The sequence below is a fragment of the Macaca fascicularis genome, chromosome 10 (genome assembly GCF_037993035.2).
Source record: "Macaca fascicularis isolate 582-1 chromosome 10, T2T-MFA8v1.1".
NCBI classification, from domain to species: Eukaryota; Metazoa; Chordata; class Mammalia; order Primates; family Cercopithecidae; genus Macaca; species Macaca fascicularis.
The window spans coordinates 114,407,829-114,435,207 of NC_088384.1; the positions used below are offsets into that span (position 1 = coordinate 114,407,829).

At 41.3% G+C, this 27,379-nt stretch overlaps 1 protein-coding gene across 3 annotated transcripts in view; it reads left to right on the plus strand.

The window, feature by feature from the left end:
* The window catches only part of RAB22A (RAB22A, member RAS oncogene family), a 60,472-nt gene extending 33,258 nt beyond the window's left edge, over positions 1 to 27,214 (plus strand). The window contains exons 3-7 of one of the 3 annotated variants that reach the window (XM_005569434.4): positions 1,924 to 2,005; positions 12,975 to 13,046; positions 13,136 to 13,242; positions 13,861 to 13,970; positions 19,308 to 27,214. In XM_005569434.4, coding sequence (XP_005569491.2) covers positions 1,924 to 2,005; positions 12,975 to 13,046; positions 13,136 to 13,242; positions 13,861 to 13,970; positions 19,308 to 19,405 — 469 coding nt within the window. In that variant the 3' untranslated portion in view covers positions 19,406 to 27,214. The remainder of the gene's footprint in view (positions 1 to 1,923; positions 2,006 to 12,974; positions 13,047 to 13,135; positions 13,243 to 13,860; positions 13,971 to 19,307) is intronic. The other 2 variants (XM_045363188.3, XM_074005605.1) reach the window with 2 other exon arrangements.
* Positions 27,215 to 27,379: the final 165 nt, after the last annotated feature.

A 27,379-nucleotide genomic window follows, 5' to 3' on the forward strand; every position in this document is an offset into this window, starting at 1 on the left:
TTATTGTGTATACCTTTCTCAGCTTTTTGTCTACTTGAGACATATTTCTTCTTTTGTCCTTTGAGCAGCCAAAATGGAAGTGTTGGATGTGTTGGCTCTGTTGGTAGGCTCCTGTTGGATGCCTGTTGTCACTCATAAATGTAACACCACAGCCATAATTGATGGAGAGTTGAGTTGCAAGCTTTTAGGACTAATTGCAAAGTCTAAACTAAACCATTTCCTGGCGCTGCCTTTAAATAATAATAATAATACCTTGTATAGATATAGTGCTTTACAATTTACAAAGCACTTCCACATCCATCATCTCATTTAATCTTCACAATAAACAATGCTTTTTGAATGCTTAGATCTTTCCTAAGTGAGAAATCATGTTGCACATCCTGCTTTAATCATAGTGAGTCGCCAAAAGTTCTTGATACAATAACCATTTATGGATTACCTTCTATGTACAAAGCACTTTACTAAGGATACCAAGGGGTAAATTTTCAGTAAATAAATATCCAGTAAGTAGTACCTATCAGTAAATATGATCTTGCCTCCTAATTTACGTTCCCTTCCTAGTCACAATCACTATTTTGGAGGCTACTTGCTATGCCATAAATTTATATAAATATTGCCAGGAATTCATTGTATCAGAGTTGAAGTTTTAAAACTAAGGATTCTGATACTTGTCTAAGCTTATGATTCGTCAGAAAGCCATCTTGTCTATTTCAACTTGCACTTTTCTTGAAGATTATTACTTGAATCTCAAGAAAAATATTTCAAGGCCTCAGCATATCTGAAAATGCCAGTCATTGAGTTCAGTGTCCTCATTGGAGTGATTTGGGTACAACTTGGCCAAAAAAAAAAAAAAAAGAGTACAATTTGGCAAAAAAAAAAAAGGTATAACTTGGTACTTGGTTCCAGAAGGCTTATTATTCATTAAAATAGAAGACATGCCCATCTCTGGGCTCTACTGGCCAGACTGGGATGCTTTGAGGAGACAGAGGACTTCCTGGGAGGCTGCCCTCTGGGTGAGGGGGAATGGAAGGTCATATTGGAGCTGGGCCCAATCCCAGGGCAAGAATCCTGAACCTGTGTCCTGGAGTCCCCCAAAGGTCCAGGCGTGTCTTCTGGGCCACCATGGCTCTTCAGAGGATACACAGACTTTGATGTCTTATTCAAGATCCTCCAAATGTAGAACCCCCAAAATAATAGGAACCCTGCCATCAAAGTCCCGTGGTCAGAGTAGCTCCGTGAAAGTGAGCGGTGTGACCTGCAAACCATGATTCCTTCTCCCGTCCGGGGCTGGAGGAGGCCCCAAGGTCTGATGTTGAATTTCAGCTGAGAAACCTCTTTTGTTGATGAAACGCAGGTGGTCGTCAGGGGTGCTGATGATGAGTCGGGTCCCCTTGGTGCAGCCGTTACCTCCCCAGCCATCTTCCTGCTCCTTGTTTGACACCTTCATATTATTAATTCGCATGTTAACACTAGCTCTCACTCACCTATTTACATGAGCATGTGGTTTGGGAATTGGGGGAGGACAAAGCCAGATCCTAAATTTTTTTTTTTAACTAGTGTATACATTCTTGGACATAGATTTTTAGGAATATTTTCCCATGATAACATCTTTTTAAATAACAGGTTCTGTGTTTTACGAGGGAGGCTAATGTCTGTATTGCCGAACTCTCTCTTGATTCTTTTGATGCGGAGCTTAGAACTCGTCCTTCTTGGTGTCGGGCAGATGTGCCTAATGCTTTGTTTTGACAGAGGATGTGCGCTCAGCATCTGAGCATCCCATAAATACTCCAGAGAGGAACATAATTAGGATACAGTGTGGTGCTGGGAGATTGAGCATTGGTTGAGTCTAAGTGATGTTTCCGACTGGGGCTGGAAACGTGCTTTATGTAATTGTATTCTGATCATTGAGGTCTCTCTTTATAGGGCATCTTTTATGACCAAGACTGTCCAGTACCAAAATGAGCTACATAAATTCCTAATCTGGGATACAGCTGGACAAGAACGAGTAAGTCACTCTTTAATTTACTCTGTTTCTCTGAGGCCCAGATGAAAGTTCCAACTAAACTGTCAGCATCCCTGTCATCTCACGTTACTCACTTCTCTTCTGTGCACCGGAAACACATTTATTTCCATTTGCGTAGGCCAGCCTTTGCCTTTGCCTTTTCAATTAGAGCCACAGAGTCCCCCGATGGAGAAAGTGATAATGGGCACTGAAGGCATTTTTATGCCTTATAGTGTCTTAAAGTAAATGCTGACCAACAGACCTGATAAAATCCCACTCAGAGCACTGTGTATAATTTGGGGCTCCCTCCTCTAGTAAGGATATATAAAGCAATTGGTGATAGGGTAAGTTAAGCACAACTCATTTATCGCTGCCTTTTAAAAGCTAAAGAGGGAACTTTACAGCATATAAAGTGTGAGATTTAAGTGAAAAGGATAAGCTAACACAGTGCCTTGCAGTAGATACTTAATAAATGCCTGATGACAAAATTGGCCACAATGGTTATCTACTTAAGGAAAAGCCTGAACCAGAAGTGGGGCCTGGACATAGCAGCACGGGGTCTAATGGAATTTGGGGAAGCCCACCCAAATCAGAAATGGCCGGGAAGGCAAGGCTGGGGCAGACACTTCCGCCTACTCCCCTTTACTCTGGATTCTAAGACACATCCGCTGCCTCCCCTTTCCTCTGGGTACTAAGACACATCTGCCGCCTCCTCCCCTTTCCTCTGGGTACTAAGACACATCTGCCGCCTCCTCCCCTTTCCTCTGGGTACTAAGACACATCTGCCGCCTCCTCCCCTTTCCTCTGGGTACTAAGACACATCTGCCGCCTCCTCCCCTTTCCTCTGGGTACTAAGACACATCTGCCGCCTCCTCCCCTTTCCTCTGGGTACTAAGACACATCTGCCTCCTCCCCTTTCCTCTGGGTACTAAGACACATCTGCCGCCTCCTCCCCTTTCCTCTGGGTCCAGACACATCTGCCTCCTCCCCTTTCCTCTGGGTACTAAGACACATCTGCCGCCTCCTCCCCTTTCCTCTGGGTCCAGACACTTCCGCCTCCTCCCCTTTCCTCTGGGTCCAGACACTTCCGCCTCCTCCCCTTTCCTCTGGGTCCAGACACTTCCGCCTCCTCCCCTTTCCTCTGGGTCCAGACACTTCCACCTCCTCCCCTTTCCTCTGGGTACTAAGACACATCTGCCGCCTCCCCTTTCCTCTGGGTACTAAGACACATCTGCCGCCTCCTCCCCTTTCCTCTGGGTCCAGACACTTCCGCCTCCTCCCCTTTCCTCTGGGTCCAGACACTTCCGCCTCCTCCCCTTTCCTCTGGGTCCAGACACTTCCGCCTCCTCCCCTTTCCTCTGGGTCCAGACACTTCCGCCTCCTCCCCTTTCCTCTGGGTACTAAGACACATCTGCCGCCTCCCCTTTCCTCTGGGTACTAAGACACATCTGCCGCCTCCCCTTTCCTCTGGGTACTAAGACACATCTGCCGCCTCCCCTTTCCTCTGGGTACTAAGACACATCTGCCGCCTCCCCTTTCCTCTGGGTACTAAGACACATCTGCCGCCTCCTCCCCTTTCCTCTGGGTACTAAGACACATCTGCCGCCTCCTCCCCTTTCCTCTGGGTACTAAGTCCAATTTCCCTTCCAAGGTGTCTCTGGCAGCCACCCCATTATTCAGCAGCCGTTTAATTTAGTTTTCAAACAATACGATCCAAACAGCACATCTGATAGATGCACGGTGCTATCTTAAGCTCTTAAAAGTGTACCAGAAGTAATCAGGAAAAATAGTCTGTCATCACAGCCTTATCTAAGACGCCATAGATAGTGTGTGTAGTATGAAATCTGACAAGAATCATCACAGACAAATGGAGGAAAACAAAACAAGCCATTACTGTTGTCCTAGACATAGACTCCATGCATTTGTACACACTTAACGTCTTAAGTTTGCTCTGTTTGGTTTCTTCTGTTTTTAACACTGGATGTTGTTCCTCTGTCCCATTACTCATCTGAGATACTTCTGCTTCCCATCTTCCACTCCCCATTCCTTCTCCTTTGCTCCATCTAGAATGGAGCATTTAGAACAGCCGGACCTTTGCTAACCATCCCTCTTCTGTCCTTCAGAAGTGTGTTGCTTACCAGAATCCTCCTGAATATATCTGTAGACACAGCCCTGGGTTCTTTCCCTCTTAGCCACAAATCCATGTGGCCCTTCCTACTAGTAATATATGTACCCTCCACTAAATCCCAAGTTTCAATTACCCCTCACATATATTTGATGATACAGCAAAGCCCTCATCATAAAGAATCATGCTGTAATACAGATTCCATTATGCTTTGAATCAGAGCCTGTCCTGGTATACGCAGTGATGTATAACATCTCTTTTTTTCTGAAACACACAAAAAAATAACACAAGGGTGTTTGCCTCTTTCCCTTTCTGCCAGCATGGTAGCAGAAATCTGTGAAGTTTTATATTTAGCTGGTTTTCCTGCCTCTTGCTTGTCCACTTCTAATTGGTTCTGCAACAGGAGTAGTTGCTCTGAGATGCAAACCTGCCTCCAGCCTGCCTGACGCACTATCACGCAGCCCAGAGCTGCACAGGAGATGCTCATGGGGCCAGGCCACAGGCCAGGGGTGCTGACCAGGAGGCCCTGCATGAAGAAGGCAGGAGAGGAGCACCACCTGATGAGCACTCACTCCAGCCAGTTGTTGCTGGGCATGAGCACATGTCCAGGCTGGCCAAAGTGCAGTGCTAAGGAAAGCCACACACCTGACAGCTACCCACAAATTGTTTGAAATGCTGGGAGGATCACACAAGACACATCTTGTAAGCCTGCCTGGGTCAGGGACTGCCTGTTTATCCTGGCAGTGCAGTGAAGGTCCAGAATGTGCCATCCACAGCCAGGATCTATTTTCACCTCCTCCCACCAATCTGTCCTCTAGCACAAACTGCGTGCAGTTCTCCAACATGCCATAGTTTCACGCCCTCATGCCCTTCCACAACTCTATTCAGCCTTCAGAACCCACCTCTGATGTCACCTAAAGGGGGCTTTCCTGCCATCCCTGCTCTCGGACAAGAAACCACATCGCCACACTGCTGTGTTGCTCAGACCCACATCTGGAGGTATCCCTGGGTTCCTCCCTCGCCCTCAGCGCTGGACACCTGCTCCATCCGGATGTTCTGACAGCTTCATTCTCTAAATGTATCACACTTGGATTCACTTCTCCGTCTCCACTCCCAGCGCCCTGCTCTCAGCCACCTTGGCCATTCACTGAGTACTTTAGCCTTTTCATGGGTCCCCTGCTTTCCCTCTGTCCATTACATGTCCTCATAGGACCCAGAGGAATGATCTGGAAACAAAAATCAGCCCGTGTTATCAGCCTGCTTAATATCCTTCAGCGACTTCCCGCTGCACATCTCATAACAACCACACTCTGAACAGAGACCTCTCAAGCCCCACGTGACTTGCCCAGACCTCCCTCTGGGCTCCTCTCTTCTCAGGGCCTCCAGCACTCCTTGGCCTCATGCCTCTGGATACACTGTTCCTTCTCACCAAAACTCTCTGTTCCCTCCACTGGAGCCCAGCTGGCTCCTTTCCCGTCTTTTAGTCTCAGGTTAAATGTGACACACTCAGAGTTTTCTCTAAACCCCCTGCATCTAAGCAGGGCCCCAACTTTGTTCTTCATTACTGCCCTTACTTGTTTTCCTCAGAACATGCATTAGAAATTGTCCTTAGATACCTGTCTACCTACCTTCATTGACAGAATCTCCCATCAGACTGTAACTCCAAGAGCTGGGACCACAGTGTCTTGTTCACTGCTGTACCCCAGGGCCAGCATGGTGCCTGACCTAGAGCTGATGTTCAGATATTGGTTGGTTGGTTGAATCAGCACATAAACTCTTTGGAGTATTCCTTTGTATCCTGAAGTCTTTGATTGCACTCATCCATGGGATTGTCACCTATTTCCTTACCTGTCTGCCTTTCGTTAGACTGTAAGCTCCTTGAGGGCAAGGACTGCCTTCATGTCTCTGCTCTCAGCCCCTGGCACATGGTATTGATGCCCGTAGGTTTATGTCTACTGATTGCCAGCCCTACTTAGACACAGATAAGGACAGCTCCTCTACCTACTTTTACCATGTGAGTAGTACATGACTCAAATTATAAATTTCTGGCGTTGTATGTTTATTATTCTTTGTAGTTAGGAGATTTATTGTAGAACCAGAATTGTCATAAAATGAAAACCCTTTTGATGAACTGACTATTCAAACACCCTCCCCAACCTCCCCATTTGACATCTCGTACTGCACATACTTTTGGCAGATGGGTTGTCTTTCTGATGGTCCAGCTACATTTGATTGCAAAGTGATTTCATTAAGTCAATGAAAGTGATTTTGGAGAATTTCTCAAATGTCCTGTGAAGCCCTTGACGGTAGGGATCTTGTTAACTGAAATGAAGAAGAAGAATACTGCTCAGGATGATGATATGAGTGCTTCAGAAGATAATGGTTTGTGTATCAAAGGGTTAAGAGGGGCCTAGGGAAAATTGATGAAGCCCTCAAATATTTTTGTAAAAATTTGTCATTTTTATGATAAGACTATGAAAGTCAAACATGAAATGAAGGATATCGTATTGTGCTAGCATGTAGTTTTATCAGAAAACTCCTAGCCAAGTTATCAATCAAGTTCGACTCGGTGTTCATCCAGAAAATTAACTCCTGGCTGCAACAATAAACCTAAGGTTTTTCAAATACCAGATAAAATTAAACTTGATTTTACGATTTTGAATTTATCTTCTCAAGATAGAGCCTTTGTGAGACCATTTTGTCCCTATTATTTGCTATCTTGAATGAATGCATTTGAAGTCACCCTTTCTCCACCAATGATCCTTCAGTAACAAAGACTCCTGCAGTAGTATTGAGACAGACACAACACATACATTCAGAAGCATCATAAAGACACCATACATGTAGTAAGAACATACCAAATGCTTGCCGTCTGTATGTGATTGTATAAAAGAAAGTTTCTTGGCCAGGTATAGTGGCTCACGCCTATAATCCCAGCATGTTGGGAGGCCAAGGCAGGTGGATCACTTGAGGTCAGGAGTTCAAGACCAGCCTGGCCAACATGGTGAAACCCCATCTCTACTAAAAATATAAAAATTAGCCAGGCATGGTGGCGCACACCTGTGGTCCCAGCTACTCGGAAGGCTGAGGCAGGAGAATCACTTGATCCCGGGAGGCAGAGGTTACAGTGAGCCGAGATCGCACCACTGCACTCCAGCCTGGGCCACAGAGTGAGATTCCATCTCAAAAAAAAAAGCTTCTTCACCGGAGTCTAATAGACATTACATCCAGTCTTGAAAGATTTACATTCCTACATCTTAATGTGGTTTCTCCCAATGACTGTTTTTACGGAGATAAGAACACTAGGAAGACTCGGACTTATTTATTGTCACAGTAGTCATGTGAGGAATTGTTCTCCTGTTTAAAATCAGGAACAAGTGTAGTGGCTTAGTATCATCTAGAATTGGGGCAGACAGTCCCAGAGACCAGAGTCTGCAGTGCATCATCCCCACTGGCCAGTGCTCAGTTACCATCGACTTGAAGAGCAGCAAGACCTGACTCTGTGAGTAGAAGCAAACCCAAAAGTGATCCCATTATTAGAATTTGCAGACAGAATTTACACATATATTTTTGGGCCAAATCCAACCTGCTGCCAGTTTTTGTAAATAAAACTTTCATGGAACGTAGCCAGGCTTGTTTGTTTATTATCTATGGTGGGGATGTCCAGTCTTTTGGCTTCCCTGGGCTACATTGGAAGAAGAATTGTCTCAGGCCGCATATAAAATACACTAATGATAGCTGATGAGCTTTAAAAAAAGAAAATCACAAAAACAGCTCAATGTTTTAAGGAAGTTTATGGATTTGTGTTGGGCCACATTCAAAGCTGTCCTGGGCCACGTAACAGGCCGCAGGTTAGACAAGCTTGGTCTACGGCTACCTTCACTCTACAATAGTAGAGTTGAGTAGTTGCAGCAGAGATTATGTGACACATAAAGCCAGGATATTTACTACCTGGTCTTTACCGGAAAGCGTTTGCCATCACCTGATTGAAAGCCAGGTTTGGAGCAGAAATGTGCTGACGTCCTTTGAGTCTCTTATATGCCTCCACCTTCCTTCTTTGCATCAAAAGGACATGAAAGTTTCCATGTCAGTAATAGCAGAGTGGCTTGCCCTCCCACAGATAACAATTATGTATAAACTCTGGACAAAACACTTAAAAAACAACTGTTTGAAGGCACTGCAGAGCAACCAAATGCAGTCAGGGACTGCAAAGGGGAGTTTTCTTGTGTAAGATCCACATTTTTACAGCTTTTCCCCAGTGGGCACTTCCCAGTTCGTGTGGCACAGGGTAGCTAGGACTTAAGCAGAAAGCTTGTGATGAGTGCAGATTTTAGGACTGCTAGAGCAGCCAGAAAAGTAGGAGGCAAATCGCAGAAAAGAGGGATTCAACAAGGAGGGACCCCGTAAAGTCTGTTTATAAATTTCCCTGAAGTTTTTTTGACCCCCAAATTGTGAATTCACAAGAGAGACGGTATAAAATGCAACAGAAACCAGTAGGTGGAATGGGTGACAAGACAGCAGAGATGTCAGCTGCTCTTCATTACGGCAGGGCTAGACTTCAGAGTTTGAATCCAGTCCTACTGTGGTACAGGGGATCACTGAACACCTTGGGCATTCCAGTGAAACTTCAGAAGGGCCATGCCTTGGGAGTAGAAACGGTGTCCTAGGACTAAGGGCAAATCCAAAAACCCAAATAGACCCACCCTTACAACGTGTAAAACCAATCTCAGGATGAGTCACCAGTAGCTTAATACTCTGCAGAGAAGATTTTAAAAAACCAAGCATCTATAGTGCATCATCCGCACTGTCCAGTGTACAGTCAGTGCTACTACACATATGAAGAAACAGGAAGGTGTGACCCAGTGAGCAGAAGCAAACCCTAAAGTGACCCTTTTCTTGGAATTTGCAGACACAGAATTTAAAGCACATATTTTACATATGTTCAGAGATTTAAAGAAAAATAGGCCAGGCACAGTGGCTCACGCCTGTAATCCCAGCACTTTGGGAGGCCACGACAGGCATATTGTTTGAGTCAAGGAGTTCCAAACCAGCCTGGACAACATGGTGAAAGCCCATCTCTTAAGGGGAGAAAAAAAAAAAGGAAGTGTTAATGACTTAACTGCAAATGGGCAGTCTCACACAGAATGGTAATAAAGAATCACATGAAAATGCTGAAACTGAAAGCTGCAGTATCTAAGATGAAACATCCACTGGAGGGTGATAGAACAAATTCATCAGAAGAATAGGAAAAAAGTAGAAAAATGTGGACAGAGTCTCAGTATTATAGGGACAAATTCAAACAGCCTAACATATGTGTAATTGGAGAACCAGGAGGAGCAAAGAGAGAGATAGGAACAGAAAAAAAAGATTTCAAGAAATAATGGCTGAAAATTTCCCGAATTTGGTGAAATATATCAACTCACAAATTCAAGAAGTTCAACAAATCTCTAAGTACAAAGAAAACCATATCTAAGTAAGTCATAGTCAAACTGCTGAAAAGCAAAGGTAAAGAGAAAATCTTGAATGCAGCCAGAAGTAAAAGACACGTAAACAGGAGGAGAACAATATGACTGACTTTACACATGAACACTGGAGACCAGAAGCCAGAGGAACAGGATTGTTAAACTGCAGAAAGCAAAAACCTATCAATTTGCCAGACTTCGTTTTCAAATCTAAAGTCAAAGTAAGAACATTTTTAGAAAAACAAAAACAGAAATCAACAGCAGCGGTCCCAGAAAGCTTTTCACACTAAAGGAAAATGACAGTGCGTGGTAATTCAGATCCATAGGAAGAAATAGTAACCACTAGAAATGGCAAATAGAAACATCTGTTTTTTTCTTCTTAAATTATTCAAAAGTTAACTGACTAATTCAAAAATTATAACACTGGATTGTATAGTTTATAGCGTATGTAGATTTAGATTATTTGACAGTGGTAGTACAAAGAATGATAAGATAACAGAAATTAGACTTTTGCAAGTCTCTGATATTTTACATAAAGTGCTACATTTTAAACTCTAAGTAGACTGTAGAAAAACGTGCAGTAGTCCAGACACAGTGACTCACACCTGTAATCCCAGCACTTTGAAAGGCCAAGACAGGTAGATTTGAGACCAGGAGTTCAAGACCAGCCTGTCCAACATGGCAAAACCCCGTATCTACTAAAAATACAAAAGTTAGCCAGGCATGGTGGCACTTACCTGTAGTCCCAGCTACTTGGGAGACTGAGGCACAAGAATTGCCTGAACCCGGAAGACAGAGGTTGCAGTGAGCCAAGATCACACCACTGCACTCCAGCCGAGGTGACAGAGCAAGACTGTCTCAAAAAAAAATAAAAATGTGCAGTATATATTATAGTTACAAAAACAACAACTTAAAAAATAATACAAGCAAGTACAGTTCAAAAGTCAGTAGAGAAGTTAATATACTAAAATTGAACACTAAGAAAAATTCAAGCAACACAAAACAGGAAAAGAAAGGAGGAGCAGGAATTTTTTAAAAAATGGAACAGATACAGGCCAGGCACGGTGGCTCACGCCTGTAATCCCAGCACTTTGGGAGGCCGAGGCGGGTGGATCACCTGAGGTCAGGAGTTCAAGACAAGCCTGACCAACAAGGAGAAACCACGCCTCTACTTTAAAAAAAAAAAACACACACACACACACACAAAATTAGCTGGACAGAGTGGCGCATGCCTGTAATCCCAGCTACTTGGGAGGCTGAGGCAGGAGAATCGCTTGAACCCAGGAGGCAGAGGCTGCAGTGAGCTGAGATCACGCCATTGCACTCCAGCCTGGGCAACAAGAGTGAAACTCCGTCTCAAAAAAAAAAAGAAAAGAAAAGAAAAGAAAGAGAAATGGAACAGATGTAAAACAAAATGATAGACCTAAATCCAAATATATTAGTGAATACATTAAATGTAAAGGAGCTGAACTGTTGAACCTTCCACTTAAAAGGCAAAGGTTGTCAAAAATCAGAACCCAACCATGTGCTGCTTATAAGAGGACTACTATAAATATAAAAACAAAGTTAGAAAATTATAGAATGTAAAAGGATATAGTATGCAAATAAAAAACAAAAGAAACCCATGTGGTTATATAATATCAATAAAATGGACATGAAAACAAAGTGGAAGAAGGACATGGTGAGAAGAATTATTGAGGAACTTTCTGTGTTGATAGAACTGTTTGACATCTTAGTGGATGGTACTCACACAGATGTATGCATTTGTCAGTTTATCAGATTGTACTGTGAAGATCTTTGCTTTTCTCTGTATGAGTTTTACCTTACGAATTTGAAGGAAGAAGGAAAACACGACCCTGTAAAGAACATTGCCAATATAAGTACATCAAAAATGAAAGCTAACACCATAACCTTTATTCCGTCTGTGCACTTCTGTCTCATTTTCTCTTGTGCTGTTGAAGTCAACCCAACACTTTATCTCTTTTTTACTCAGTAGTATAGTTTTCTTTTCTGTGGTGCTTTCTTGCTTATAACCTTTATTTTTGTTTTCTTCTCTCTAAAACTTAATGTCTCCTTTATTGGAAGTTAGTAGGCTTTCACCTCAGAGGCAGGGGTTTCTCACAAAGACTGGTAACAGTTTCTGTGTATGGACAGCGAGGTCTGACACTTAGTTTGACAGCTCCCCACGCTCATGCAGTTCTTACTCATTTGTTCACCAATTTTTGATAACCTATAGCATGTCAGATGCTAGGCCCTGAGATAAAATGGCGTGCCCAGCAGACATGCTGACATCCCTCATGGAGCTTACAGTCACAACTTCACTTTCTTTGGTAAAACTCAAATTAATACAAAACTTTAAAAGCCAAAAGGTCAAACTCATTGGATAGGGAGTTCCAGAATCCATAGTTGTGTATGTGGTTTATGTATGTGCACCAAATGCTCGTCTGTGATCATTCCTGCCTGTGTTCAGGGGTAAACCACCATTAACAACAGGATGCAGATACAGTGTCATCAGGTCATAAGTAGGGGTCAGGCTTCAGAGTCAGGGTGTAAGACAAAAATTACGTATAGGCAGAATTCTTGTCATTAAACATTGGCATCATATTCAGTGGGTGAGATGCTCACACAGGACGTGTGCCCAAGAACCGAGGTTGACTGGGGAAAGAACTTCGCAGCCTCCGTTTCACACTCATCGAAACAGCTCACCGAATCACGCTTGTTGTTCGGATGGTTATTCCTCTCCCTTCTCTTTCCTCCCTGTTGTGTGTCACGGGCGTGGAGGCCAGGGTGATGAGTGGGAAGAAGCTGTGTATACAGGGTTAGATTCATGTAAATGAAATGAGATCTGTACCCAGCATTTGGGAATTGCCACATGCATGGAGATATCAAAAAAGCAAGTCTCAAACTCATCCAAGTAGTGAATGTAAATGTGTACTCATTTCTGAAGGACAATCAGTGTTCACATTCCAGGGTTTTCTTTATGACACCCAAATGCAGCCACTTCTCTGGAGAACTATGTATAGCATTATTTTTATCTCCGTGATAGTTAGGGAAGCCAAAGTTTAAAGGACTATTGAACAAATGAATTTGGGAATTATAACACTGAGTTCAATTAAAAAGCCTTTTGAGCTGAAACAATTGTTTATAGCACCATATTTAAGTCCTATAAAACTGTATTCTAAACTATCTTCTGAGAGACATTTCAGTGTTACGTTGAAAGTTTTTGCCTTTGGTAATTACTGGTTCATTTGCTTTAAAGCAGCATGTCATTTTCTTTGGCTTAAGAGAAAGATTACTTTTTGTGCAGGGATAATGGGCTTGTAAGTCTAGTGTAAAACGTATTTAACCGATTCTCCCAATTTTCTTTATTTTCCCTCCTCTGCAGTTTCGTGCCTTAGCACCAATGTACTATCGAGGGTCGGCTGCAGCTATAATTGTTTATGATATCACAAAAGAAGTAAGACTATATAGCTTTCTTTAGATTGTTTTGAAAACTCTCTTTTGGTTGGTTAGATCTCCAATTGCTCTCCTTTTTTTGTGTTACAGGAGACATTTTCAACATTAAAGAATTGGGTGAAAGAGCTTCGACAGCATGGCCCACCTAATATTGTAGTTGCCATTGCAGGAAATAAGTGTGATCTTATCGATGTAAGGTAAGTGATTAGAGCAAGAGATTACAATACCTATTATGTGTTCCTTTTCTTAATGAGCAATATCCAGAATAAGAGTCTTGCTTTTATTTTGTCTCTGACATTGAAAAATTCCTTTTGCTTATGTGGTTGGAGTCCTAAAGTTTCAAACTAAAATTAAGATTTCAGGCATTTGGAGCTAATTATATTTTATATATATAGACAGGTGTGCAATTTACGGAAATACTGGTTGCTTTGCACCCGACATTATCTGAGATCAGAGCAGCCCCCAGGCTCCCATGACTTAGAATACTTGAACGCAGAAAGCACATTTATTGGCAGTTTCTCTGGGCCACTTCCATCATTCCCAGAGCAAGGGCTTTTTGAGAATTGTGGCTGGAGAAAAAACCCTGCCAACCCTAATCATTCCATTAGCTACATTACTAGTGGTACCGAGTTTTGTTTCATTTTGTTTGTTTACCCATGGATGTGAGGTAGTCAGGAAGACCGTGTCTCAGGGCCCAGCCAGCAGCCATTTAGGTCATCCTTTGTCCTCATAAATCTGGTTAACTACTGGGTAGGTGGGGGTACAACTAAGATCTTTGTGGGTAGAATTTCTGATACGTAGTTGTTGCCTTTCAGAGAAGTCATGGAGAGAGATGCAAAGGACTACGCCGACTCTATTCATGCAATTTTTGTAGAGACCAGCGCAAAAAACGCGATAAACATAAATGAACTCTTTATAGAAATTAGTGAGTATCTCTGTGCCTTATCCATTTCCTCTGTAAAAGCAACTTAACACAGAATGATCTTCCTAGTTAGAATTCCCATCTTACTTAGAGCAGTCTAGTCTCTGATACTGCGATCAGTGAAACGAGATTGGAGAAGGTAAGAGTAATGGCCGGTTTTCATATCATGTTACAGTTGCTGAAGAGCTGTTGCCCTTCTGGAAAGAATGTTGCTACTGAATAAATAATGCACAGGGTATTGAGGTCATGAAAGCAGTCCCATTTCTTTCTCTATTTAAATTTTTTTAAATTTTTTCCATTAGTCGTCCAAGGTCATTGAAAATGAACAAAATGAATAAAGGAAAATGAAATGCAGGTATACTTGCACTGTAAGAAAACCCTCAAAAATAATACTAGACAAGTGAAAGGCAAGACCTGTTTTCCCTCTTTCCCTTCCCTTTCCAGAAGTGTTAATATGATGATACTAGACAGGAGAGGGGCTGCTGCATGCCTTTGGGATCCTCTGAAGATTGTATCTATGTTTATTCATTTCATTCAAATTCATCAAAATATTTATTGGGAGCTGTTCCAGGCTCAGGGGAAATAGCCATGAAGAAGATAGACGCAGCCCCTGCTCTCCTGGAGTGCACATTCTACAGAGGGAAACAGACAGTGAACACCAAATAAATAGGATCATTTCAGATCATAATAACTGATACGAAGAAAATAATTTAGGATGAAGCGAAGGAATGTCTGCAAGCAATCAGGGAAGGCCTCTCTAAGGAGATGCTATCAGAGCTGAGGTCCAAGGGAGCAGGCCCTGCAGAGGTATGGGGAGTCACATGAACTGAACTTGTCAGACTTCCAGGTGGAGAAAAGCAGAACGCCGTGAGAGCAGGGTGGATGTAGCGTTAAGATCCACCATGTGGTTGAGAGCCAAGGGGACTGAAGCAGAGTGGGTCCTTTGCCATTGGGTCAAGGAGGGGCATGCACTCCAGAGCCCACCAAGGCCAGGCAAGGATGACCCATGAGCAGAGCAGGCCCAGGTGAAGCCCTGGGAACCCCACTAAGGCCAGGCCCAGCTCTATCAGCTGGGACCACACTGGAATGTGGGCCCCTGGTTGGTAAGGTTCTTTTCACATTTTTTTTTACGTGTCCCATTGTTTAGATCTGGCCAATCATTTAAGTATTTTCAGAGTCCTTTGCAGGCCTAAGGAGCCCATCTGCTGCCAGATATGGCCAGTGAACTACTTACTGCACCCTCTAGGCCAGCGCCTTCATTTCAGTGTTAAAAAGTCATGATGTCCCTGGGCATGGTGGTTGTCACTTATAATCCCAGCTACTCCAGAGGCTGAGGCAGGAGGATCACTTGAGGTCAGGAGTTTAAGACCACCCTGGGCAACAGTATAACCCTATGTCTTAAAAAATAATAAAATAAAAATACTAGGGCATTGTAGCATGCACCTGTAGTCCCAGCCACTTGGGAAGCCGAGGTGGGAGGATGGCTTGAGCCCAGGAATTTGAGGCTGCAATAAGCCATTGATTGCACCACTGCACTCCAGCTTAGGTGACAGAGCAAAACCCTCTCTCTTAAAAAAACAAAAATCATGTTTATTGTTGTCCTAGATGTAAATAGCAGGTACCCAGATGAATTTTTGAAAGGCAACATAAAACCAGTTGGGAATTTTTCACAGCTCAAGCTAAAATACCTAAGTGTGTGGTGTCATGAGTATGTTAAAATTACCGCTATCTTTTTGTGTTCTTTACTTTAGTGGTATTAAAAACAGGAAGGTAGGCCAGACATGGTGGCTCACACCTGTAATCCCAGCACTTCGGGAAGCCAACGTGGGTGGATTACCTGAGGTCAGGAGTTCGAGACCAGCCTGGCCAACATGGTGAAAACCCATCTCTACTAAAAATACAAAATTAGCTAGGTGTGGTGGTGCATGCCTGTAATCCCAGCTACTTGGGAGGCTGCGGCAGGAGAATCGCTTGAACCTAGGGGGTGGAGATTGCAGTGAGCCAAGATCACGCCATTACACTCCAGCCTGGGCAACAAAAGCAAGACTCCATCTCCAAAAAAAAAAAAAAACGAAGGTAGTAGTAAACCAACAATGAAATTCTTATATAAAAACTAGTATGTACATATTCATTTTAACTGTGAAAAATAAAACCTATATGTTCACAAAGATTAGAAAAATTGAGAGACATGTACATAGACTTTATTGTCCACTGGTTTAGTAAAACTGCATGAGCACAGTGCCTGGCACACTGACTTTGTATTGAAGTGTAGTAGACATACAGAAATGTGCACATATCAGAAGTACAAAGCTCAGTGAATTTTCACAAACTGAATATACTCCAGTGCTTGGCACTCTGGTTGGGACATGGCCATTCCTACACCCAAGGGTAACCGTCCTGATACTAATTCTCAGATTGGTTTATCTGGTTTTGTTTTACATATATTTTGTACTTTATATTTTTAAAAACATACTCGGTTTCCTCTGTGTATCTGGCTTCTTTCATTCTGCATTACATTTTTAGACCATCCATGTCATTGCATCTAGCTGTGAATGATCCATTCTCATGACTGGTTTGTGCGTGTCAGTGTCAGGGTCCAAGTTGTGGGGATAAGGGGGCAGTGAAGAATACCCACAGTATAATTATCCATTCTGCTGTTGCTAGACATTTGGGTAGCTGTTTCCAATTTAGAGTTATTACAAACAGTACTGCTCTAAACATTCTGATCATATTCTTTGGTGAACATCTGTACACATTTTTGTTAGGTGTATTTATACCCACAAGAAAAATTGCTGGTCGTTGAGTATGCATGCATTCAGTACAGCTTTACCGCCAACCAGTTTTCAAAGTGGTAGTTGTACTAGTTGACACCCACACCAGTAGTGTATGAGAAGTCCGGTCACTTTCTGTCTCTGGTGGGTAGGCAGTGATCTCCATTTTCATGACAGTTAATGAAGTTGAGCACATTTCCGAATATTGATTTACATTTGTCATATCTACATATCCTCCTTTGTGAAGGGCCTGTTAAGTCTTTTGCCTGTTTTCCTGTTGGGTTACCTGCCTTCTTCTTAATGTTTTATAGTTCTTTATTTTGGAGATGAGTCCCTTATTGACTATGTATATTGGAAATATCTTCTAATGTATGGCTTGCCTTTGTTTTCTTAGTCAACTCCTTCAATGGATTGAAGTTTTTAATCTTCATATAATCTAATTGATCCTTGTTTTCCTTTGTGTTTAGCTGCTTTCGGTTTTTTGGTTGCTGTTTTAGAAATCATTACCTAATCCCAGCTCATGAAAATAGTCTCCTCTTCTTTCTTTTAAAAATATTATTTGTTTAACAATTTTTTGATGTCATACTTCACAGATGTCTCTTAGATACCAGCTATATTTCAATATCCATTTATTGAGAATAATGACAAGAAGCTTGGGTAAAACTTTTAAACGAATTTGTAGTATATTCACAGCGGTGTCTAGTCATTTGAAAAGTAGTTACAAGACACTGGGAGATACTTTCTTAATATGGAAACCATGCTGTGTACTCCCCACACAGATCTGCAGACAGCTCAAAGTGGTGGAGGCTCAAGGCTTGACAGAACCTGAAAGTCAGTGGAGAGGCCATCTTAGCCTTGTTAATGCCAAAAAATGTGCATGTCCATTTATTCCATGTTTATAAAATACTTCTGTGTCAGGTATTGTGCTGATAAGGTACTGGAAACATAAAGATGGGCAAATAGGATCTCTTGCCTAGAAGAGCTTAGGATCTAATGCGAGGGAGATAGTCATGTAAACAGATATGAGATATGTGTTGTAACCTATTTCTGGTGTCCTGATTGATTGTAGTGTCTGAGATGTTAGAGAGTAAGGAAGTGGGAGAATGTCAGGAAAGCCTTTGTACAAGAAGCAACCCTTGAGTTATAAGCCAGGTAGGTAGGTAGGTGATTTAAGGATTCTCTCGAAATTGGCATTATGCTTCACGGAGCAGTGAAGTGAAACCTGTTCATTGTCATGCATTGTTGGTAGGAGAATGTAGTGGCACAGCCTCTTCAGAGAGTAATTTGGCAGCATCTGTCAAAATGTAAATTGCACATTCTTCCTGCGTTTACGCTGGATAGACACTGGAATACAACGTATGTGTCAGACAAACGCCCAGGAGTAGAATGCCGTGACCTGGCTCTTCTGCTCCTGGCATTAATCCTGCACATACACTCGTAAGCTGACAGAGATGCTTCTTGCATCTTTGTTAATAACATCAAAATGTTGGAAACAAACTAAACATCCATCAGTAGAGAAGTGGTTAAATGAATGGTGGTCCATCTGCAAATGCAGTATTGTAGAGCTGTTAAAAAGAAGGCAGCAGGCCAGGCACAGTGGCTCACACCAGTAATCCCAGCACTTTGGGAGGCTAAGGCAGGCAGATTGCTTGAAGTCAGGAGTTCGAGACCAGCCTGGCCAACATGGCGAAACCCCGTCTCTACTAAAAATATAAAAATTAGCCGGGCATGGTGGTACATGCCTGTAGTCCCAGCTACTTGGGAGGCTGAGGTGGGAGAATCGCTTGAACCTAGGAAGCTTAGGCTGCAGTGAGCCAGATTATGCCACTACACTCCAGCCTAGGTGACAGAGCAGGTAAGCCTGTCTCAAAAAAAAAAAAGTAGGCAGCTCTTTCTCCATGTACTATGATGCCACAATCCCCAGGATGTGTTGAGTCAAAGTATCATGGTGGAGAATGGTGCCTACGGTTTGCTTTATTTCTTGCCCCATTTGGCCTTGGAAAGGGGAGATGGGTAGGGATGTAGGTGTGCCTGAGTGTTTGTGCATATATGTCTCTGGAAGCCTGTACGAGAAATGGGCCACAGTGGTGGCCTTGTTATGAGACAGAGGGACAGCCATGTTCTGATTGAACTTTTTAAAAATAAATCGTATGTATTACCTACTCAAAACAAAATGTTTTTAATGTGTGGCTTTTTTTAATCAAAAAGCTTTTATTAAGTGCTGTGTGATATCCTTGTTTGGATCCTGGGGCAGAAACACGACATGCGGAAAAACTGATGCTATCTGAAAAAAGTCTGGAGTTAATAGTGATGTGGCAATGTTGAACTCTTCATTTTGACAAATGTCCCATGGTAATATGTCAGCACTGGGGGAAACTGGGTGGGAGGTACCCAGGAGCTCTATCATCTTTGCGACTTTTCTATAAATCTAAAATTATTTTAGTATAAAAAGTTTATTAAACTTTTTTTTTTTTTTTTTAACTTCAGTGAAACCTGTCAAATTGCATCAGCAAAATTGTGTCTGAGAAAGTTAAAGCTCACTCCCTTCCCTCTTCTCATCTTGGTTTAGGTCGAAGAATTCCATCCACTGACGCCAACCCGCCATCTGGCGGTAAGGGCTTCAAACTCCGAAGACAGCCTTCAGAGCCAAAGCGGAGCTGCTGCTGACCGAACCTCAGCCCCTCAGACTTGATGATGAAGTAGGTGGTCCTGAAAGTTAACGGGAGGACTGGGGTCCCTACCACCAGTTTTCACCTAGCCAGTCTTGAGTCTTCTCCGTACAAAAAGGATTCACAGAAATTGACCAGTTCTGTTCTCCAGAGACTGCAGCAATGATATTTTAGTCTGTGAACTTCTATTATGTAAAGAATCTCTAATGTACAAAGGGACTACATCATTGGCTTTTGACCTTGCTGAAAAGGAACATATAACTTTATGGATGGTAGGATTAAGTTGTTGAGTAGTTTTGTAATCAAGATTTTATGTAACATTTGTAAAGGGAAAATTAGCACTTTCGTGGTTCTTAAGGGAAAAAAAAGACCTTGTGGAGATTATAATTTCCTTCGTTTCTGTTACCACTGTTAGAGGGAGTTGTATCATTTAAAATATAGTGGGATAGTTTAAGTGGAGGGAGGACAATTATTATCTGAAGCTAAAATGGGTTATTTATAGGACTGATGGAAATGATTTCATTTCTGCCATCTCTAAAGCACTTTTCATTGAACATGTTAGCCTAGGATACGTACAGTAAATTAACAATGATAGCAGCAGATGCCTAGCTCACCCTGGGTTTCCTTCTGACCTTGTCATGGTGTGTGCCACCAAACACGTTATTGGCACCTTTTTAAATAAGCTCTCATGATCAAGATGGTGATGGTAGAGAAGCTGCCCAGAATAAATTGAATTTCATATGTTCTGAACTGACTAGCAATGGTTTAAAAAGAAAGAAAAGAGGAAGTGAAGAAGGTGGTGTAAATGCTGTCAATTATTTTTTAACCCAAGTATTTTGGTGGGGAAAAGCAAGTATCTGTTGCTTAGCATAGGTAAAGTTGTAGTCTATATTTATGAGGCCATTGCTTAAAGATTATAAATTATGTAAATACATTAATAAACTCTAAGTTTCATTTGACATTCCATTGAATCTTGCACCCAGTCTTGCATATGCCTGCCCAGTTTTCAGCCTGTTAACGGGAGACTCAGGCACATTGGTATTGTATAAAGGTATACAGTCTTTAAAGGTTACAGTCTGCCTTCCCTTCTACCCACCCGCCTTCCACCAGATCCCATCTGGAAATGGTAATAAGGACATATGCCACTTTGACAAATCTGACTAGTCCTTACTAGCCTGAGGGTCAAAGATGAAGCTCCAACCCCAAGTCATTTACCTGGTCTTGGTAATAAGTTTCTTTTAGCTTGTACAGCATCCTCAGACCAACTGAGGAGCTTTCCTTGTTAACAATTTAGCTTATCTTTTTGTTTCCTTTATTTTTGCCTGCCTCTGTTAGTGGTTAACACTCTTTCCCCTCAGGGAGCCTAATGAGGTTTTTAATATAATCTAAAAATAAAGCATTGAAGTGAAGTTGGTGAAAATTTGTTCCTGGTCTAATTTGGCACCCTTCCAACCTGAGTATTGTAGGGGAAGGAAATTTACAAGATTTAATAGGAAATGAAACAGCTTGAATTTCAAACTAAATTGTATTTTCAGAGCTATCCTTAAACTGAACAGCTGAAACTTTAAAAAATAATTGTTATTATTTTGTGCCCCCCACTTAATATGGATAGATTTTAATGGGAAGATTATAATTCAGATTAAGTAAAAAACAATTCCCTTTTCCCTGTTGTATATCTTAAGAATTTGGAATTTTTTTTTATCTTCTGAAATCATATAGAAAGAATGTCGTTAGTAAAAATTCTAACTTCGTTTTGTTTAAAAGACACGTGGATGCTCCATCCCCCTAGGATTTTGCTTCCTCCCCAGTGCTAAATTAGCAAGCTCCTAGAGAAGCCATGTGATTCCCAGGGCCAGGCGCTTTACAACTGAAAGTAGTTTGACTTTCTTCTGTATACATCCAGATGGATCCCAGGCATCTGGGCACCGCCCTAGTATGTCCCTAGAATTCCCACTGCTGGGCCTCTATCTCCATGACAACAAAATAAAAACAGGTTGCTTGACTCATTACCGAAGAGGCAAAGCATGTGCGACCCTTTCTGTCTTATTTTACCAAAAGATGGTGCAAATCTATGACCTTCACATTTTTTCCACCAAACCCAGCAGTGGCTGTTGGTGATTGTGTGGTATCTCGGTGCATGGGGAAAGGCAAGGTCTGCTGAGCTCATCTTAACTGCTGAGGCATCTGGATGTCTCTGATGTTACTGTGATGTTTTACTGTACCAAGCCCAATGTGGGTCCATCTCATCAGCCCTTTGCTGATTTCATGATTTCTCACACTCCCTCCCATATGTAGGGTGTGATTCTGTTTTATTGTAGCCACATTTTATTAACAGAATGAGTGATACGAAGCTTGTACTTAATGTATTTTTCGGGCCTCTTCTCTCATTTTCATCAGTCTGTCTAAGAAGTTGACTCAGCACTGTTTCTCATGTAATATCCTTTTAATGCTTAGCAACAACAATAAGAAAAAATTGCTGTCTCAGATCCGTAATCCATACTCCGTGAAAGCAGGAAAAAAATGTTTTTACTTATTTCATTTGCTTCTAAAATGCAAAGATGAATATTAAAGTCAGAAGCAGTATTTTATTTTGAGCACATTTTGGATTATTAACCTGACTAAGCAATGATCTAGTACACATTTCATATTTTCTTTATAATAATTTATTATGGAGAAGAGGCTAGATTTCAAAGGAATTGAGACATATGCCCATCTATAAACATTTTTTGGTTTTCTTACGATACAGGGCCATTTTTTAAAACTCTCAGGACTGAACAGAAGAGAAAAATTATTAATTAGCTGCTACTTTATGTTGATTCTTTTCAGAGAAATTGAAATAAGCTCTTTGCAGGTGTCCAATCCTAGAAACCAATGGTCTCCAGAACTCTCCTTTCACACAAGTGTTTTTCTGATTCTATGATAACTAATTAACTATCATCTGGTGATTAAAAGAACATAAAGTAAGATTATGATTAAGCGTCCGTCACCTGCTTGTCAGCCTCAGTCAGGATACGTTTTACACGAAGCAGCTGAAAGATTTAGTTCTTTTCAAAGTAATTTATTTTCTTGTGACCGTTTATGATGTTGTTTGAAGTGCCTGTTTCCCGTTGTGCACACACTTTCTGGATGTCTGAAAGGATCAGGACTTTTGTGTTAGAGGCTTGCCTCCTCTCTGTGGGCTGGTGTCCTTCTTGAAGTTATCAATTCCTCTTATTCTTGAATATCTAAAGGGAAAGGAAACCACCTTTAATTTCAAAACTTCTCTTTAAGTCTTGTATGTATTTCTTTTCTGTTCTCAAGGAGGAAAATTGGTCTAGGAGGCCTTCCAAATTAAACTCTGGGAAATATAGTAATGAAAATATCCTTTAGCTAACTTTCCTGTAACTGTCAAAACAAAATGTCAGTATTTGTAGGGCACTGTGTTAAAATAAGGGGTTTAGATTCCAATGACACTGCACTAATTGGCATGTCAGCCTCCAGCTCAGAATGGCATTTGCTCATGGTTACAGGCATCTTTTAGATTCTAAGAGTGAGTTACAGAATTCGTTTTGGTACTTTCACTTATTCTTTCAGAATACATCAAGGACGTGATTCATGGGCCCTTAAGAGTATAAGATATAGTTGCACAGTATGTTGCTTAAGTAGCAGATGAGCCCCCCCTAAACATCCACATGTCTCTGCAGGAACCTGTGTAAGTATTGCGAAAACCCTTTTCTTCCAGGGAAAAATTACTGGAAATTCCTTAACTGAGGTATACTCGGTACTCGCTCTAGAACATTTGGGAAATGACAGCGCACAAACTCAGGCTGGCTCTCCCCTCTAACCTCACTGGGCTATAAATGTTCCTTCTAACTCTGTAATGAAAGTTAAATGACAATGACAAACTAGATAGCGAACCTGTAAAAGTCATTATTTACATTTGTTTTAAAGGGACAGTTTTACCGTTTGACTTCAAGAGATTTTCTACCTCTTAACAGTTAATATTTTTTAAAGGAAGAAATGGAATGTACCTTCAGGGGTCAAGCTGTTAACTATATACCTGCCTCCAGTTAGCTTGGTTTATCAAAAGGATTTTTAAATGATTCAAGATGATGTTTAGGATATTTGTTTTAACTCCTGCTGTGCTATGATTTTAAAAAAATAGTCTAAGAAACAAATTTATCCATGAGATAAACATTATATTTTATAGTTTTAGAAAAAAGAGCTGGGGGTGGAATTTAGCCTAGAACTTAAAGAAACAACCTCTGCCAATTTCTCTTGACAGTGGAGTTGCTTGTCTTGACTTCTAATAATAGAAATCCAGGCAATTTGATTATCCGGTTTGCAAGAAACTTTAATGGAATTCTGGGGCATTTGTCCTGTTTTATGTGCAAATGAAAGTCTAAAAAATATTAGGATATTACATTTTTCAGGAGCCTCCATTTTTTCAGTCTAAGAGAACGATAAGTGAGAGACCGATTGTGATGAAGTTTCATTAGACATAATGTGGAAAGTGAATAAATAGAACCAAGAATCTTCATATTTCTGTCTTTCAGGATTCTCTTAGCATATAGGAAAATGATTTACTTTCCAAATCTAGGACTTCCAGTAGCATAGATCAAGTTTAATTTGATGGTCTGTACCGTCACAAATAACTAATATCTGTTTTCTTTCCTTTTAGAGTATAATCAATTATTGACAGGCCAGAAAATTTTTGGCTTCAAAACAAAAGGATTCATAAGCTTAAAAAAAATAAAAATTCCCAAACCTTCCGTCTATTCCTTTTATTACGTTGAACATTTTACATAGTAAGAGTAAGATGTATCATTAGTAGATGGTGAAATTAAAATCATGGTGTCTAACAGATTTAACAAAAAATGTTTAATTTACTACAAGTTCATTTTCAGATCTGTATGGTGCCCAGTGCTCCACAAAATGCATGATAATTGCAACAACAAAATTATTTTCATGAACAAGAATTCAAGTGCCAAAGTCCTATCAGCCAATTAAAAGCCATAAGAGAGGAACAATTTTTTTTTTTTCTTTTTTTAGATGGAGGCTCACTCTGTCGCCCAGGCTGGTGTGCAGTGGCGCAATCTCAGCTGACTGCAACCTATGTCTCCTGGGTTCAAGCAATTCTCCTGCCTCAGCCTCCTGAGTAGCTGGGATTACAGGCGTGCACCACCACACCCAGCTAATTTTTGTATTTTTAGTAGAGACAGGGTTTCACCATGTTGGCCAGGCTGGTCTCAAACTCCTGACCTCAGGTGATCCACTCGCCTCGGCTTCCCAATGTTCTGGGATTACAGACATGAGCCACCACGCCCAACTAGTAATGATTTTTTTAAAGGGCTTTTCTTAATTGACAGCTTTAAGTTGTAGACATTAATAATCTAACAAACAAAACATGCCAGTTTTACTGATTCCAGTTTTTGCTGGATTGAGGAACTTTTCATTATTTAGGGAAACTTTTGAATGTAGTACTGTGGAGGAAATCATCCTTAAAATAGCATTTCACACATAGGGCCAATAATTTTTACTTAGAACTGAAATTGTCAAGGAAACCCCTGCAGCATGTAACGTCGTATTGTAGAAGAGCTGGGCATACCTCTTCCTCTAGGCCAGTTCAGAGGCCACTGGCGGCCCAAGTAGAGTGGGGCCCACTGGCGTGAGCAGTCCCTGTGCCCATGCCCATGGTGGTGCTTGACTTTGCTTTGGGGCTTAATCCTAGTATCATTTGGCCATTAATTTTTAATTAAGTTTATACTTGAATAATCAGTTTTACTCCTGAAAAATTTTGAAGCCAGCACTTGAATTTGTTTATATTCACTTACTTTGTATATGAACTTATGACATTAGAGTTTGTAAAACTACCTTAACGTGGCTCATGCATCTGATGTTAGAGGGACTGGTCAGTTCATTACAGGGCGAATTATTGGCAGCTGGCTAGTCAGAGCAACTGATGGGTGGCTTTTTGTGTGTGTGCGTGAGACGGAGTCTCACTCTGTCACCCAGGCTGGAGTTCAGTGGCGCGATCTCGGCTCACTACAACCTCCGCCTCCCGGGTTCAAGCAATTCTTCTGCCTCAGCCTCCTGAACAGCTAGGATTACAGGCGCCTGCCACCACGCCTGGCTAATATTTTTTGTATTTTTAGTAGAGACAGGGTTCCACCATGTTGGTCAGACTAGTCTGGAACTCCTGACCTCATGATCCGCCTGTATCGGCCTCCCAAAGTGCTGGGATTACAGGCATGAGTGGTGGCTCCATTTTTAAACCATTTGTTATCCTATGTAGACAGAGCTTTATTGCCCTGGAAAAGATTTTTTTTTTTTTTTAACTCTCATGCAGTTCAGTCTTTTCATCATTTCACTTTGTGAGTCACTCACATAATTGTCAATCATCCCTCTGACCTTTTTAAGAATTTACATCTTACCATCTCTGATTGAAGCAGCCTTCTCGCTTTATTTCCTTTATGTTCATTTTCCTGTGGGCTCTCCCTTAGAGACACACGGCCGCAGCCACCTCCTCCACATATGTAATACGCCTTCCCCTGCGGCCTTCCGTGGCCACAGCAACAGGGGCTGCTCAACCGCTCCAGCTGGGCTTTTTTAACAAGCACTGTCAGAAATGCACAGGCCCGGGGTGGGGGATGAACAGAAGTTGATTAGTGGGCACAGAAATACAGTTAGATAGAAGGAATAGTTGGAGCATTCGATATTACAGTAGGGAGACTGCATCTAACAATAATTGATTGTGTATTTGAAAATAGCTAGAAGAATCAGAATATTCCCAGAACAAAGAAAAGATAAGCGAGGTGAAGGAAATCCCAGTTACCCTCATTCAGTCCATTACACATTCCATACAGGTCTCAAAATATCACAGGGACCTCAAAGACATGTACAGTTCTTAGTTTAACATTTTTGAAAGAAAAGAAAACCGGCCAGAACATTAAAACAAATAAAATAAGAAACACAAAGACCAGTGTTAGGTGAAGGACTCCAGTGCTTCAGAAAGAGAATAGCAGCACTCCCTTACCCTGGGAACACGGCCAGTTGACAAAATGGGTTTTGGTTTTTTTGTTTTGTTTTGTTTTACCATTGGTAATAAGATAGTTAACATAAGTGGTCAGAACTTCGCTGAATTTGTAATAAAGCATTTGTTAAGCGTGTAGAAGTCTAAATCAAAAGTCTTGAAGAAAAACAGCTATAGCAATGAGCCTGGACATTTTTCAAAAAAAAAGAAAAAAGAAAGCTAAGCCGTCCTACCAGCAGTCTCTTGCTCCTAAGAATGTCATGCCTTTTCAAGACCTGATGCAAGGAATAAGATATTTGTGCCTTTTTATAATAGCATCTATTATGAAAGTAAAATTCAGTTGCTTACAGTTTGGCCGCTTTGTAGCACTATTATAAACAGCCCAAATGTATGGTCTTGGCCGTACTGCATGACACATGGCCTGGTCACCTGTAATGGAATATGCTGCAGTGGTGGTTTGCCAAGCTTCTGTGGATGTCTGAAGACTTTATTTTTGCAGTCTTAACCTTGGGCTGGACCTAAGTGTATATAAACCATGTGATGTCTGTATTGTTTATAGATGCTGACAAAAGAAAACTAGACCTTTTGTTTTTTGTTGTAAGATTTTTGTTTTCATACCTATGCTCATAGGAGATAGTTTGCAAATGAAAGTTGATTTGCCATACTTTTAAATAATATTGTTTTAGCTTGAATATTCTATAATACACTTTTATAGAGTATAACATGCTAAATCACTGTTTTGTTGTAAGAAAGGTGTAAACATTTTGTTAATAAAATGCTATGTTTACAAATATATATATATTTGCCTCCCAAATGGTTTCTCTTTGTGATATTACTCATGATATGTTCTTCTTAACCAAATATTCTGAAGTCGTTTTTAAATGATCTTTGGATACTGAAATACCAGAATTTTGACAGCTGTAGTGTCTGGTGAGCAGCAAGTTATTTGTACCAAGGTAT